Genomic DNA, 17780 nt, shown 5'->3' on the forward strand with positions numbered 1-17780 from the left:
ACACGCTGGAAAGTCGCGGGTGCCGAGCAAAGACCAAAGGGCATGACCTCGACCTCGAACAGGCCGTCTGGTGTTATGAAGGCAGTCTATTCTCGGTCTCTCTCGTCGACTTCAATTTGCCAGTAGCCTGTCTTGAGATCCATCGACGAAAAGTACTTGGCGTTGTGGAGTCGATCTAGGGCGTCGTCTGTTCGTGGGAGAGGGTACACGCGCTTCTTCGTGACCTTGTTTATTTATTTATTTATTTATTTACAGAATACTGCAGGCTCAAATCAGAGCCCATGCAGGAGTGGAAAAAAAAATCACAATCAATCAGTAGTCAACGCGCGCAATATACACACGAAATTAATACTCTCATACAAACAATTGTACACATAGCACGTTTAGGCGACGATAGTCGACGCAAAAGCGTAGGGTTTCATCCTTCTTCCTCACTAACACCACAGGTGACGCCCACGGACTTTTGGACGGCTGGATGATGTGTCACGTAGCATTTCGTCGACCTGTTTCTTGAAGGCCTCGCGTTCTCGCGTCGAAACTCGGTACGGGCTCTGACTGATTGGTCGGGCAGTTTCTTCTGTTATGACGTGATATTTCGCGACTGGGGTATATCGAATACTTGATGACGACGAGAAGCAGTCCTTGAATTGTAGCAGCAGGGCTTTTAGCTGGTCTTGCTTGTGCTTCGGGAGGCTCGGGTTGATGTCGAAATCTGGTTGGTTTCGTCGATCCGTCGAAGCAGGTTCGGTAGCATCAAAGAGGGCGAAAGCATTGCTGGCGTCCACAAATTCGTGTATGTAGGTGACCGTTGTACCAATGTTGAGGTGCCTATATTCGTTGAACTTCAATTGATGGCGCAAATGTTAAGACATGAACGTAGAAGCCACGTAAGACACGGACAAGCACACACTCGCAACTAAATTTTATTCTTCCGAAAGCTTAGCTTAAAGGAGTACTGACACGATTTTGAAGTGCAGCAAAACGGACGTTTTTGGTTTCCTTGGCATGTAGTGTTAACGCTCTCCCCACACCGCATCCGGGAAACACGTATTAATGTTTAAGTTTGATTTTAAAGTTTTCATCTCCCAGCATCTGCAAGGCAGCTTCGCCGCATGGAGAGCCCTATGACGTTTCAAGTCAGCTCACTTGGTTTGCGAAATCTGGCTTCTGCATGCAGCCTAAATCACAGAAATCGCTGTCGGAGGCACTGGACGACAGTTCACTCATCATGAACCACGTTCAACTGACAGCAAAGGACAGCAGGTGCGTATTTCGTGGGTTGCAGTCTGCCCGTGACGTCACGGGCCGACTTGACACGTCACTATGAAGCCGCCCTCTCGAAACCGAAACCGAAACTGCTGGTTGAAAGAAGCGATATTAAAAATATATGCAATGCATCCCCAGGCACCACGACACTCTTTTTAGGGTTCTCGATACCCGTGCTTTCATTTAGAGCAACAATCCGAAAAATTTTAAAATTCATGTCAGTACTCCTTTAAGAACCCTCAAGCATGTGTACAACACCACAGAAGCAAAATCAATCTCTGATACCACCGCTTGATCAAAACCTATCAACCAAAAAACTATACTCATTTTGATAAAGAGTTACAGAACGAACGCTGACACACAGATCGCCAGCTTTCTGTATGTACATAGCCTCAGCCTATTCACTTGCCACCTTGTCTTTGCTTTTCCGCAAAATGCACACGCTTCCCAGTAGTGGTTTACACGTGCAAGACGTACAGTGATGTGGCAAATGAGATCCGGTCCCATTCCTTATAGACAGGGCATGCTGTGCTAGTCGGTCATTAATACGTCTGGCCGATGTAGATCCGGCCGCCACTCAAAGGAATCTTACAAATAACACCCGTTGCACATTGCACAAAGCGCGTCTTCTCCGTGTGTTCTTTCCCACACCCAAGACTCTTATCTGACGACACACGAGCACGAATACGAGAGAGGTTTTTCGGAGCCGAAAACACTACCGGTACATTGTACCTAGAACCCACATTTTTCAAAGAATGAGATACCTTGTGAATGTAGGGAATGACGACGGGACGCCTATTTTTATCATTCACTGGAGAAGCACCACTGACATCACGCCCAACTTTCTTCAATAAAGCCTCGCAAACAGATCCTAAAAGAAATGAAGGGTAACCCGCGGAAACAAGTCTAGAAAGTTGCAGTCCAAAGCTTTCTTTAAGTGCATGTGAGCAGGACCTATTTAGAGCCATCTGCAAACTAGCAGTCGCTATTGCTGTCTTCACATTCTTCGAATGGGCGGAATGAAATGGCAAAAATTCTTTCCGAACTCGAGGGTGATACATCCAACAGATATGGTCTTCGTTAATCGTGAAAAGAATATCTAAAAATTGAAGCTTGTCACCAGCGGGGAGCCCGCTCATGAGTAAACCTGAGCTCTTGTCCTAGAGCCTTAAAAGTGTCTAGGACTCCGGTCACACACTGAGAATAAGCCCAACTTGGTCGTTTTGTCATAACAAATAAAAAATCAACGGAACGAAACACCTTCAAAACCTTGTCATTTAGCAAAGCGGATTCCATGTGTTGATCTATGTTACAAAGGAAAATGTTGCACAGCACAGGCGTGACATAGATCAACACGACGGGAACATTCGACGGGAACGACGGGAACATTTGGCGAAGTTCTTCGCGCAATACGGCCCTTATGGTCTCGCGCAAATCGTCGGAGTCCATGGCTTGAACCGCTGCGCTGTCTTGGATCAAGCGCGGTTGTACTGGCGGGTTCGCATTTCCAGCGTCTTTTCGATGGTCGTGGCTTCTGAGACGAATTCATGGACGGTATTTAGTGCATTCCTCATAAGTCCAGCGAAGAGCTGTTCCTTTATTCCTCGCAAGAGGAAACGAACCTTCTTCTCTTCTGGCATGTTGGGGTCAGCGTGGCGGAACAGCCGGGTCATTTCTTCCGCGAAGACGGGCACGTTTTCTTTCGGGAGTTGAACCCGTGTCTCCAGCAAGGTTGCGGTCCTTTCCTTTCGGACGACGCTCGTGAACGTCTCCAAAAAAGCACTCCAAAAGAGATCCCAGGTTCGAGGTGTGGGCTCCCGCTTCTCGAGCCATGTCCTTGCTGATTCTTCCAGGTAGAAGTACACGTGGCGCAGCTTGTCGTCGGCATTCCAGTTGTGAATGTTGGTGATCTGTGACGCCGTGGTGACGTCATCACGTGATAATTGTTTCTTGCATCACTCGAAACGTCAATGTGTATATATATCAGGGCTGGGCAGAGATACTCGGAAAAGTATTCCGGAATACAGATATCGAAATACATTGACTGGAAGCCTAAAATACAGATACTGAGATACATTTGCCTTTAACGTAACGGGATATTTCAGAGATACCTTCGCAATAAGACGAAAAAAGTATTCCGGAATACAGTTACAGCAATACATATACTGGAATACTTTTTTCATTTCAAGGATGCTCATACTCTGCAAAGACAGTGCAGCATAACGTTTTAAGTAAAGTTGCAGCGCATTGATACTTTCGGTTCATTTATCTATTTATTACAGTACCCTCAGTGCCATTAAGACATTAAACAGGGAGGGGGCTACAAAGTACATAATTAGTAATAATGACATAATTAAACGTATCAACTGAATAAAAAGTACACTATTTCACAGCAAGAGTCACAAGCGTTAGACACCGAAATCGACATACTTGTTGACAACAAAATGAGCTATGCTAGAAACAGCACAGTTTAAGCAAATCACTCGAATCACTAATGAACACCAGTGAATTGAAAAAAAAGTATGCATTTATTTTGCACATAAGATCTGCGTTGCTGAGAAGGTTGCTCTGTGAGCATCTCAAATAGGCTGTCTTCTAGACAGTGTCGGGTCGGCCTCAGCACAAGACTTGCGAAAGAAGAAAAAAAAAAGTCTCTCTATAACGCTGCAGACGAGCACAAATTCGAATTATAGTGGATAAATACTGCCTTCAAAGCCGGGTAGCCCTGCAGCGTGGCGATATCTATTCTCGGGTCATCTAGATACCGAAACACTTCCGCCCTCACGTGGGTTGTTCTGACTGTTCAGAAGCCGAAGTCGGTCCCCACCTTCGGAATCCTCAGCGGTCTTTCCCGGTCGACGCCGGGCCAGACGGCTGAGGATTCCGCTGCCCATACAGGCCGGCCATAATTACCTACGAAAAAAAATCAAACATTGGCTTCCTAAAATTACGTTGTTTGGGGGTTAGAGGGTTTAAGGCCTCCCAAGTCGCTCCTGCCATCTCTCTAAACAGGCGTGGAAACAGGGACAGCTACTCAGAGCGCCCCATCACTAACTACAGCAAGCACTCGTCGCCTGGGGCGAAAGGATCACTCTTCGATAAAGCTGTCCCCACCACCGACGCTACCAGCACCCATTTTAGCAAGCCGCAACAGGCGAAGTCGGCTCCGGCGGTCGGCGAGCCTGGTACCACAAAAGACAGTTTCATGCTTGTCATCAATTAGGAACGCACCCCGACACGCTGGAGAGGTGGCGTAAAGCGCGGCAAAGATAGCCATCTTCTAGTCACTTCCGCCGCGACAACGAGAACTGCTTTTCGAAGTGCCGCCGCTTTGAGAACTGAACGCACGCGAAGCATTGCAAAGCCTGTGGTCCAAGGCGGTATCCGCGCGGGGGATCACGAAGCAATCACTTGCCACCCGAAAAAATTAGGCGTGCTGCACTGGCCTTGCGAGACAGCGACTTTCGTCCGCAGAGGCCGACAACACTGCCTCCGCGATTCTGCTGTCTGTGGCGTCGCGTGCTTTACCACATGGGCCATTCTGTGCATGAGGAGAAACCATCGCCACCCTTTCTGTCAGCGACCGGCGGCGCGCCTTTGCTTGTCTTGGCACAGAAACAAACAAAAACCTCATTCCCCCCTTGGAAACACGCCTCAACTCATTTCCGACGAAAAATGTAACGAGTTGCTCGTGTCCGGCATAGTATCGCGATACAAACGATACATCGTAAATGTATTTCACTACTGAGATACAAATACATTTTTCAAATGTATCTCGATACAGAAATACAGATACTCAAAAGTATCTCTGAAATACTACCGCGATACTGCCCAGCCCTGATATATATATATATATATATATATGTGTGTGTGTGTGTGTGTGTGTGTGTGTGTGTGTGTGTGTGTGTGTGTGTGTGTGTGCGTGTGTGTCCTTCTGTCCTACATAGGCTTTGCCACCTGAAATAGGCATTAGGCATTCTGTACACGACAGATTCCGCACAATCGATGCAGCAGCAGCAGCAGCCTGTCTACACAGATTCCGCTGTTTCCCCACAATCGATGACCTTCTCTTTATGTTCCTTCTTACAACCTGGATTGCGAGCGGAACTGGGTTTCGTCATTCTGCAGTTTTTGAAGTTTCTCAGGAGCAGAAGAAAACTACTTTTCCATTGGCATTCTTTCCTATCTTTTTAAACAATGCGACACGCCTTAAATACACGGGATGTTAGCAAGCTTCTGCGGGACATTAACACCATGCAAAGCATCAGCCTGTTTTGACAAACTCTTTTGCAGCTAGCATCGTGCTAATAAACAATTGTTCGCTTACGATTCCACCCATTCAAAACTAATTAACCTTTGTAATGTATACCTTTCTAATGCATTGCATACATGGCATCCTGAACTAATGGGCGTGAGTTTTCAAAAACACACCCTCGGACTATCTCATTCCGGTTATCACACTCAGTTAAAAGTGAGTGTCGCTGGAGGATTTTTTGCCCCTCAAAATTTTTAGGCGAAGAAAAACGGGTCTATGATTGTGTTTCCACGATGCATCACAGGGTGTCGACACCATCGTCCGGTAATCCGGTATTTTGCACAGTCCTTTGCGTATACCGGAATACCGTACACGCTAGGAACCTCCATTACGATTTTGACGCAGCGGTGTTGAATCTTATCAGAGGTAAGTTAAATATTGTTTAAATGCAGTTATCGTCAATATTCAGCGGTTTGCGCACGTAGGTAAACGTTTACGTGCGGGAAGCTAAAGCGTTCCTAAACCTTACCTTCCTGTAACACGGCAAACGCTATCCGGTACTCCAGTACACCAGCGACGTTAAGATGTGCACGGAGAAACTGAAAGCCTTTGATAGCTCACTCCTATTTAGCATTACACTAACATCGACATGTACTTTGGGGTGAACGCGAAGCAGCGTCTTGTGTTCTCGCGTGGAAAACAGTGAAATTCCACAGTATCCATCTCCGTGGTGTGTTCTAAACGCTTCTTGCCGTCACGCTCAATGCAATGTACACTATTTCGGGCCAAGATAAACTTGAATTTAGCAGATTTCGAGCGTTTTGCTTTAGGTATCGTGTTTTGCGTGAGGAAAATAACAAGGCACCTCTATGTTTCCAAACATAGCTGTGAAGCTCAACCGGTGAATCGGCCATGTTTGAAACACATGCACAATCTTGCATAGTGGTGCTGCCTGTCGTTGGCCATAAAACAAGGAGAAAAGACAGCTCTTACCTTTGAAGACAGGGCATATCTTCCAGACGCCTAGGCCTCCAATGCTCAGGAACTGTCCTAGCGACGTCTCAAGGAAAAACGTTGGGATACCCGCCAGGAATAAGGTCAGCAGGTACGGAACCAAGAACGCTCCTGTGGAAAGCGCATACCGGTTGTTACGCAAAGGAGAACAACGCGCTTCATGCGCAGCTTCTGCGAAAGAAATCAAAATATGAAAGTTATAAACTCCCCTTTTCCCAATACCGAACAAAGATAACCAAAACAATCCAGCTTTCTGCCATCGTTACTGCGGGTGATTTAAAAAATGTGCGCGAAAATGTTCATCAATAACAGAAATATGCGATATCTTCACGCCTCTGGAGAGTGTGGCACTCCTCGGCGTTGCGGTTTCACTGGCATAGTTGATCAGATTTTATCTCTCCGAAGAAATTACTGGCTGTAGATTTCTTGATATTTGAAAGCGCCAAGGCGCTCGTTGAATGAACGACCGCGGTTATCCCGTTTTACGAGACTGTCTGATAATTCTACTGAAAAAGGTAATTAATATAGGTTTCATGATTACCTCCGTAATCAATGTCTCCAGTCATCTTGTGAGTTAGGCCGCTACAGAAGATGTAATTATGAAGGCAGAGGGCAAAAGGCGCACTTCTCCTATTTTCGAGTATTTTCTCGAAATGCTCTGCATATCTCGGTTATTGCCCGCCCTGCTACACCCCCCAATAAAAAAATGGAGTACACACTGTCTTAAAGCGCGGATTCATCTAACGGAGAAAATTGATTCTCTCAAGTTTACATATTTGTGCTTGTCCTTCTGTTCGGTGCATCTTTAGACTGAGTTCTTATATGCTCGTCCCACGAGAGTGCCAGCGGTGACGCATGTGTATATATTGAATAGATAGACGCCCCATAGCCTGCGTGCATAGCATGTTCCGCGAGTTACGAGCCACTGTCGCTTGATCTCATGTGACCAAAAAGAATCTCCTGAAAGGTCAAACAACGTCACTCAGTCGTTTAAACATAGCTTGCGGCAAAAGAAAACCCATACGAATTTCTGATAAACAAATATTCCCAGGTGATAGAATATTCGTCTTGGCCCTGGAATCCAAACCACAACCAGCGCCTTAACGGTGAAGTCTTTTCACAATCGGAAATAAAGAGGAAGCTACCAGATGGCAGCTCGAGGTCGAATGAGAAGCACAAGTTCAGGGGAAGCTTGAAGAGATCATTGGAGCCGAGCTGGCTAGCCTTCAGTAAAACTTATTTGGGGCCTAGTTGGTTCATAAACCTGGAATTACATTTACAGCGCAAACGCAAAGACGCACCACAAAGAAAGAAACGACACACACAGCGCTTGTGTGTGTCGTTGCTTTGTTTGTGGTGCGTCTTCGCGTTTGCGCTGTAAATGTACTTCTGGCTAGTCTTCCTTAAGGCCTTGAAGAGTTGCAGCCTCGAAGTGGACAAGTGTCGAAGCGTTGGCTACTTCAACTCCGACGAGCGACGGCCGAGGGAAGTCACGCATAAGTAGTTGTCTTGGCGCCTAGGAGCTGCAGAGGTAGGCGGACTCGCGCACGCACTGATGTACCATCAAGGTAGGAGATCATTGAAGCGCATTTCGGATGTGCTATAACACCATCACCTACGAAATCTGCTGTACTCGTTAGAAGAGAACGGACGACACAGAGCATGCGTAAGGAGATTTTGCTGCAAGAGGTTTGAGCGTTGTCTTCTACGAGCCATGACGTACACAAATGGCATTTCCGTTCATTTTAAGCTCGTCCGAATCTAAATCTTGCATTTTGCCCTCACCGAAATGCAGTCGTCACTTCCGGGAATACACGCCGCCTCCTTGATCTCAGCAGCGCGACGACTTACATGTTAAGATAGCACGGCAGGCTTTCCAAATAAACATACAAAAGAAATAAATGAAAACCTTCGTTAGAAGGCACTACCAAGCTCGTGTAGAGTCAGCTTTGTGCAGTCCAACTGTTTGTCCTTACAAAAGCGTGTATGGAAAATGTTGCAAGCAAGGTAACGACCTGGAATTTGATGCTATTCATACATTATACCGATATGTACGCCACAACATATTTAGTAGTTTGTTCAGCACATGTGCATTGTGTGATATTGGTTCTTCATGGCCGGTGTTTTTCGTGCGTGCGAAATTTCGCAGATAGATCTGGCAGAAGCCACGCAGAAGCCACGAACGGGAAAGGCCGTTCAATAAGACACGAATTAAGGCGTGTCTAAAAATTTCAGGCCAAGGCCACCATCAAAGCTTCGCAGCCACCCCGGGTTCTGCACAAGGTCACTCACCTGCAAGACGTCAAAAGCTTTTCCCCACAAAATACCTTTTTCGTTTTCCTCTGCCGTTTCGGTCGGGAGCGGATCATTGCGGGATGATTTATTTCTTTTGTAGTGAACAGTACGTGACGACGACGAAGAGCCAAGAAAGCAAGCCACAGTGCGAGCGACAGCCACGCGCCCCGAGCTTGCGCTTGCCTGGATCTTGGCCCTTGACGTCCCTCGGCGTTCTAACAGTTTGTACGTGAATAAATCACGTGACATTTGGTGGAGGTACGTGGGTTTCCCGTACGACCCTGGATCTTCGCTCCCGTAAGCTTCCCCCGCTTCGTGATACCCACATGGCCACCGAGACTCCTTCCCAGCCTGGCCCTTCGGCTGTCCACGTCACTTGTGGCGCCGTGTATCCTTAGCGGGATCCCCCCATCTTCTCGGGCTCCGGTGAATCGGAAGTGGACGAGTGGCTGTCGAGGTATGACAAAGACGGCGCCAGCAACAGATGGGACGGTTCAATGCAGCTTGGGTATGTGCAATTCTACCTTGCGGACATCGCCCAACTGTGGTATCACAACCACGAGGCCGAGCTTCCATCTTGGGCAGCTTTCAAGACTGCTATCAAGGACGTCTTTGGACGGCCTGCGGCTCGCAAGCTTCTCGCCGAGCAGCGCTTGCGTCAGCGTGCACAACAACCTGGTGAAACCTACACGGGTTACATCGAGGATGTCCTCCATCTGTGCACCCGCGTCGACCCCGCTATGCGTGAGGAGGCCAAAATCAACCACATCTTGAAGGGCATCGAAGACGGCGCCTTTCAGCTGCTGCTCGCGCGGAATCCCACCACAGTCGCTGCGCTAGTTTCACTCTGTCAGAGTTTCGACGAATTGCGCAGGCAGCGTGCGATCGCCCGTGAGGCCCTCCCGACCCCCGACACGCTCTCCAGTTTGCAGCTAGCTGTCCCTCCGGCCGCTCAGCCGACTCTCCATCCTACGATCAAAGACTTCATCCGTGAAGAAGTCGCGCGCCAGCTGTCCTTACTGCCGCTCACTCACGAGCCGGCGCATTCTCTGGCTCCGGGCATTCAACAAGCCATTCGGACGCAAGTTGCTGAGGCTCTCCCACCCATGTTTCAACAACCACCCGTCACTGCGCCGCTTACCTACGCCGCCGTTGCTGCTCGGCCCCCTCAACAGCCTCTGCCCTCTGCTCCACCTCGACCACTGATGCCGTCCCATGCCTTGGCAACCACCGCGTATCAACAGCCTATGCCTTACGCTCCACCTCGCCCCAGTTATGCCACCCCGTGTCTTGCCAACATCCGCGTATGCTTCGTCGCAGCCCATCCCAAGCCCATCGGCTCCGTCTTTCCGCCGCTCCGACGCGTGGCGAACCCCGGACAATTGGCCCATCTGTTTCTCCTGTGGCCTCGCCGGCCACGTCGCTCGGCATTGTCGCTTAGTTCCTCCAACATTCGATGCCGTGGGCATGCCAGCTGCGTCGTCGTTCAGGTCGCCTCCAAGCTACGCCCCTCCTCACTTCGACGCCGACGGCAGGCCGGTCGCGTCGTCGTCCCGGTCACCACCGGAGTATTCCCGTGATGATCAACGACCCAACGACACCCACCGGTCACCATCCCCTCGACGATGCTCCCTGTCACCTATGCGCCGCCGACCCGCTGTGCAAGAGGGAAACTGATCGCTGCAGTTCCGGAGGCACGAACTGCACGCGAAGCGAACTGCCCAAAGCCTCCGTCTTTTTCGCCGCAAAACGTTATCGACGTAAATGTTGAAGGGACCACGGCCCAAGCGCTAATTGATACCGGGGCCGCCGTTTCCGTAATCTGCGAGAGCCTCTGCCGCCAGTTAAAAAAGGTGACCACGTCGCTCTCATGACTCATGCTCCGCACTGCGAACTCGCAGTTCATAGCACCTTCAGCCGTGTGCACCGCGCGCGTTAATATTCAAGGAGAACTTTACGTCATTGAGTTTTTCGTGCTGCCGTCCTGCTCTCACGACGTTATCCTCGGCTGGGACTTCCTTTCGCGTCATCGCGCCATCATAGATTCCGCCCGAGCAGAAGTCGCCCTTACGCCGCTGCAATCTTCTCTTTCGGGGCCTACCATATCTGACGCATGTAAACTTGTCATTGCTGCCGACACCGACGTAGCCCCAAACACGTCCACCCTTGTCGCCTTGACTTGTCCGGCCGCTCCTGACGGCGCTGTCCTGTTCGCCCCGTCAGAGGTGTTTCTCCGCCGCCACGCCCTACGACTGCCGTTTGCCGTACTCACCGTTGAATCCGGTGCTACCATCATGCCGACTGCCAACTTGCGCTCCTCGGCCGTTCGTCTACTTCGCGGGGAATGTTTGGGAAGCATACATGCCGTTGACCTGCTTCGCTTTCTGGAGTTCGCTGAAGCCCCACTTCACCACCAGCTGAATGCCATGAGAGCCGCTGTTGCGGCACCTCCGCAGTCAGTCATTTTTCACCCTTCTGTGTCCCCGGATCTATCACTGGACCATCGACATGAACTATTGGCCGGTCACCGAGTATGAACGGTCACCGAGTTCCTCGCCGGGGCTTCGACAATCGAAAAAACGCTTGAGCTGCGAACACGGCAATACAACCGCAGCTTCTCGGCCACAAGCTACGCCGACGTTCAAGCACAAGGATCCGCCGACCTGCGTGAGACGATCCGAGAAATCGTGCAAGAGGAGCGGCGAAAAATTCTACCTTCACCTCAACCTCAAGTAGATTCCCTCGCCGACGTCGTGTGCCAGGAGATCCAGCAGTCACTGGGCGCGCCTCAGCTAGCAGAGTCGCAGATGCAAGTTATGACGTATGCTGCTGCAGCCCGCCGTCATGCTCCTCCTCCACGCCCATGCCGAGACGCCACACCGCGGCAGTACCGTCGCCAGACGCCGCCGCTGCCGCCACAGATGCCCTACCATCCGCCTGTCAGCCTGCCCTACGCGCCAAGGAAGACCGAATTTCGGCGCGCCCCTGACAACCACCCGCTCTGCTACCACTGCGGGGAGGCCGGCCACACGTACCGTCGCTGCCAGTACCGAGAGATGGGTCCACGCGGATTCCCCTTCAACGCGGCGCGCCCGCAGCCAGGCAAACGGCCTCGCGACATCGACGACTACCTCACCGGAACATAGTGGCAAGAACGACGACCTTCCCGCTCGCCATCGCCCGGCCGCTACATGTCACCGCACCGCCGACAGTACACGGGCCCAAACCGGGGCCGGTTGCCTAGCCCGTATCCGGAAAACTAAGGGCAGCAACAGAAGGAGGTGCGGTTGCTGTACGGCGAACTGCCGAAGATCCTCCGCCGACGACGACGCCGCCGCGACGAAACCATCAGAACACGACGCGAACCAGACAGACTCCTGACGACGAAATCTCGCGCACCGAAGAAGATCTAAGGATGCTGTATGGAAGCAGCGGAACAAACCGAAGCAGCCATGACCTAACGCCGCGAGCCAACCGCAACGCAAGAAGACGAACTAGCGACCTCGACATTCTCATCGATGTCCACAACGTCACCGCTCTCGTCGACACTGGGGCCGACTATTCCGTCGTCAGTGGGCCATTCGCAACCAAGCTGAAGAAAGTAAAGACCGCTTGGAGTGGACCCGAAATACGGATAGCTGGAGGCCACCTGATAACGCCGATTGGTGTCTGCGTGGCGAGTCACCATCAATTACCGGACTTATCCTGCGAGCTTTGTAATCCTACAAAACTGCTCCAGGGATGTGATACTTCGAATGGACTTCGTAAGTGACCACGGCGCCATCATCGACCTGGGGTCTGAGTCGATAAAACTAACCTCAGACAAAGCGCTCCCGCCCCACGTTACGCCAGGTAACCATGCACTGAATGTGATAGAAGAGCAGGTGACTGTTCCTCCACGCGCCAGCGTCATTATTTTCGTCGGCACGGAAAAACCAGCGAACCTTGAAGGCGTCATCGAGTGCGATCAGCACCTACTGCTGAACCGTCAAATTTGCGTTGCAAGAGGTATAGCCGAGCTGCGTAACGGTAAAGCAAAGGTAGTGCTCACAAACTTCAGCCACGAAAATAGGCACCTCAACATTGGTACGACGGTCACCTACATTGACAAATGTGTGCCCGCCAGCAACGCTTTCGCCCTCTTCGATGCTGCCGAACCTGCTTCGACGAATCGAGGTCCCGAAGCAGATTTTGACGTCAACCCGAGCCTTCCGAAGGTCAAGCGACACCAGCTCAAAATCCTGCTCCTGCAATACAAGGATTCCTTCTCGTCGTCGTCAAGAATTCGACAGACCCCAGTCCCGAAACATCACATCATAACAGAAGGTGCCCGACCAATCCATCAGACCCCTTACCGAGTTTCGACGCGAGAACGCGAGGCGGTCAAGAAACAGGTCGACGAAATGCTACGCGACGACATCATCCAACCCTCCAAGAGTCCGTGGGCGTCACCTGTGGTGTTAGTGAGGAAGAAGGATGGGACCCTACATTTCTGCGTCGATTATCGTCGCCTGAACAAAATCACGAAAGGGGACGTGTACCCTCTCCCACGTATAGACGATGCCCTAGATCGACTCCACAACGCGAAGTACTTTTCCTCCATGGACATCAAGACCGGTTACTGGCAGATCGGAGTCGACGAGAGAGACCGAGAAAAGACTACCTTCATAACACCGGACGGCCTGTTCGAGTTCCAGTTCATGTCCTTCGGTCTTTTCTCGGCACCTGCGACTTTCCAAAGAGTCATGGATACAGTATTAGCTGACTTGAAGTGGCAAACTTGCCTTGTTTACTTGGACGACGTCATTAGGTTTTCCTCGAACTTTGACGAACACCTCCAGCGCCTTGAATCCATACTTCAAGCAATCAAAAACTCCGGGCTGAAGCTGAAGCCAGAAAAGTGCCGCTTCCAGTACGAGGAGCTCTTGTTTTTGGGTCACGTGATCAGCAAGACTGGAGAGCGCCCCGACCCGCAGAAAACAGCTGCCGTCGCCGCTTTCCCGCCACCCAAGAAGGCCGTGCGCCGATTTCATGGCTTGTGCGCCAATTACAGACGCTTTGTCAGACTTCTCGCGGATCGGCGGGCCACTAACGCAGCTCACGAAGACCGACGTCGAATTCAGGTGGCAGACAGCGCAAGTCTAAGCATTTCATGAACTGAAACAACGCCTGCAGACGGCTCCGATACTTGCACATTTCGACGAATACGCCTATACAGAGATGCAAGCAGCGTAGGACTCGACGCCGTCCTTGTGCAGAAGACCGACGGAATGGAAAGGGCCATCAGTTATGCTAGCCGGTACCTATCCAAAGCAGAACGTAACTATTCCACAACGGAAAAGGAATGTCTGGCCATCATCTGGGCTACGCGCATGTTTCGTCCCTACTTGTATGGCAGGCCCTTCAAACTTGTGAGCGACCACTACGCCTTGTGTTGGCTTGTCAACTTGAAGGACCCTTCAGGTCGCCTCGCACGGTGGAGCCTAAGACTTCAAGAATTCGACATTACCATCGTTTGCAAGTCCGGAAAAAAAACTGACGCCGACTGCCTGTCTCGTGCCCCCGTCGACGCACCAACGCCCGACGACCAGGAAGATGACAGCCTCTTGGTAGCCATAAGTGCCGACAACTGAAGGGTCTATTTGAATACCAGGAGGGCAAGACCATCGTCGTCCCAAAAGTATTCAGGCGAGGATTGGCATCATTTTCTTTGAACAACTACGTCCTCGTAAAGAACATCTCTCCGGCCCGAGCCAGCTACCTTATCGTTGTACCTTCGGGACTGCGACCAGAAATTCTGCATGCCCTGCACGACGACCCGGCGGCTGGACACCTCGGGCTTTCCCGCACGCTCACACGAGTACAGGAAAAGTACTTCTGGCCGCGCCTTGTCGCCGACGTCACTCGCTACGTAAGGACGTGCCGAGAGTGTCAGCGACGGTAGACACCGGCCACAAGACCAGCAGGCTTCCTTCAGTCGATCAAGCCTCCTCGGCGACCATTCCAGCAGATCAGGATGGATGTCCTGGGGCTGTTACCAGACTACCTCACCCGCTATGCCAAAACAAAAGCCCTGCCCAAAGGCAGTGCCGCTGAGGTAGCCAAGTTTATCTTTGAGAGCATCGTTCTTCGACAGAGTGCCGCAGAGGTTCTCATCACCGACAGAGGTACAGCGTTTACGGCTGACCTAACTCAGGCGATCTTGGAATACAGCCACACAAGCCACCGCCAGACCAGCGCATACCACCCACAGACCAACGGCCTGCCCGAGCGTGTAAATAAGACCATCGCCGACATGCTGACCATGTACGTCGACGTCGAACACAAGACGTGAGACACCGTCCTTCCGTACGTGACCTTCGCGTACAACACGGCCGTACAAGAAACGACGCAGATTACACCATACAAGTTGGTCTACGGACGGAGCCCGGCAACGACGCTCGACACCATGTTACCAAACGTTACCGACGAGGAAAAGATCGACGTGACCACCTACCTGCAGCGCGCGGAAGAAGCACGACAGCTCGCCCGCCTACGGATCAAGAACCAGCAGACGAGTGACAGCCGCCGCTACAAGCTTCGACGATGCCACATGGAATACCAACTCGGTGACCGTGTGTGGGTATGGACGCCAATACGCCGACGTGGACTTAGTGAGAAGCTTCTTCGACGATACTTTGGACCATACAGGGTACTTCGATGCCTCGGAGCACTCGACTTCGAGGTTGTCCCTGACGGCATTACGAACTCTCAGCGGCGCCGTGCGCGACCTGAAGTCGTGTCATGTCGTGCGCCTCAAGCCATATTACGCGCGTTAGTGAATCTGAGGACTGTACTTTTACTTTATTATTGTACTTTCTTGCTTGTGCTTATTTCTTGGTTGTACTTGTTTATTGTACTTTCTTGCTTTATTCTTTTTATTGTTTCATGCATTGCCCCCCCCCCCGTGTTCTGTTTTAAGCATTGGGACGATGCTTTTTCAGAGGGGGGCATTGCCACGTGCCTTTAATATTATCACTTTTGCTTTATTCGGTTTTCCCCCATAAAGACTGTCAGCAACGCTCGGCGCAAACCGCGCCTCATTGCTCGAGAAGCTTTGCCAGGCCTCGGAAAGTCTCAGGTTCCAGCCATCGCCGAAGCGGGGAAAAAAAATCGACCCCGTCGCAGCTAAAAAAAAAAACCATAGTGGCTGTGTTCAAATCTGCCCTCGAGGACGCGAAAGAATCCGACAGAGGCGCCGTAATAAAAGCAATATTTAAGAGAAATGTAGCTATCGTTTCCGCATAAAAGTGCTTTTTGTTGCGTAACTGAAAGTAATGTTTGAATTTCTTGCACGCTCTTGTGAGGAGTAAATTTGTTGTTTAGTTATTGAAAACACGGACTGCCACGTGACTTCTACCCTGGATTCCTCGGTTCAAACCTTTTGGCTCGAGATTTTCGGTCCCGTATACGGCCACGACTTTGTAAGCTGTGGTGCAAACTTTGTAAGTCGTGGTCAAATGCTTATGGTGTTCGCCTGCTGACCCGAAAGTCGTGACTGTGGAGACCGCATTTTGACAAAGGCGAAAATCTGCAGGTTTCGTCGCCCGTGCCGTGCCGTGTATGCTCTATACTGAAGACCTCGAGGTGGTCGAAATTGCCGTAGCCCACAACTACAGTGTCCCTTACAATGACATCGTGGTTTTAGAACGTAGAATCCTAGAAATTATCGCTTTACTTTGTTTGCTGCAACACTGATGTGTGTGCAGCATTTTAGGGCAACATGAGTTTAAGTGTTATTGAAGCGGTAGTTTGAAGTGGTGTTTGCTGGCGAAAATTTGCCCGTATGAGAGAGTGGCGTTCGCTGTAAATGGCATTAATTTCGCCGAGTGACAGGCGTATAAGTTTCTGAGGTCTTACGAGACAAGAGTGGGCTTGCATGTGCAACCGGAATGTGGCACTCACGCTTCGTGATCATCATTGCGCAGCTTCTTGGCTCCGTTAGTGCTGCTCGCTGCGTGGATGGCACTTCGCCGCGGGGCTTGAGGAATGGTGCTCTCTGCTTGGACGCTACACGCGACACGCCATGTTTGTGCGCTCATGTTGCTCAGCTGGCTTCGCTACCGACGGATGACGACAACGCCAGGCACACCTTCCTACCGTTTGCCCTGCCTCGGATGCTCCCGTCACCAGCTACATCGTCAACCCTCCCACCGGACCATATAAAGGTGCAAGCAACGAATTTTACCAATTTTACCACTACTGGGCATGCATGCACAACCGGAGTGTGGCACTGCCGTTTCTTGTTCATCATTGCGCAGGTTAGTTGCCGTTTATTACAGCAGGTTAAGTGTTTCCGATCAGATAACCGATGTACTGTTGTGGTTCCATGCGCCAAAGCCTTCCTTGATCCTTTTTCGTCTCTTGCTTTTAGCATTGTGCGGTGACGTTGAACAAAATCCTGGTCCCACAGATGAAATTCTTGTCCGCCGCGGTGGTATAGCGGTTACGGTGCTCGGCTGCTGACCCGAAGGTCGCGGGTTCGATCCCGGCCGCGGCGGTCGCATTTCGATGGAGGCGAAATGGTAGAGGCCCGTGTACTTAGATTTAGGTGCACGTTAAAGAACACCAGATGGTCGAAATTTCCGGAGCCCTCCACTACGGCGTCCCTCATAATCATATCGTGGTTTTGGGACGTAAAACCCCAGATATTATTATTATTAGATGAAATTCTTAAAATGGTGAAGGAGACAAACGCACGGTGTATTCGAATTGAGGCAAACCAAAGCAACATAGCAAAAGCTATGGACGAACTTAAGGCTGCACACGACTCTATAGCCACCACTGTGTCCGGCATTAATGACCGCCTACGAGCAGTAGAACTACAAACAGCAGGGTTTGAGGAGGATGCTGGCCGCACGCCGGAATGTGTAGCTACTGTGCAGAAAGAAAGAACCACTTTGCGGTCTAG

The 17780-nt window shown here is 50.7% G+C and overlaps 1 protein-coding gene across 1 annotated transcript in view; it reads right to left on the reverse strand.

The window, feature by feature from the left end:
• Positions 1-17780, reverse strand: part of LOC119372477 (sodium- and chloride-dependent GABA transporter 1) — a 1056622-nt gene that overhangs the window by 557685 nt on the left and 481157 nt on the right. Inside the window, exon 2 of the mRNA XM_037642952.2 lies at positions 6515-6646. Within this exon, the coding sequence (XP_037498880.1) occupies positions 6515-6646 (132 nt within the window). The remainder of the gene's footprint in view (positions 1-6514; positions 6647-17780) is intronic.

This window comes from Rhipicephalus sanguineus, chromosome 10 (genome assembly GCF_013339695.2).
Source record: "Rhipicephalus sanguineus isolate Rsan-2018 chromosome 10, BIME_Rsan_1.4, whole genome shotgun sequence".
In the NCBI taxonomy this organism is placed as follows: Eukaryota; Metazoa; Arthropoda; class Arachnida; order Ixodida; family Ixodidae; genus Rhipicephalus; species Rhipicephalus sanguineus.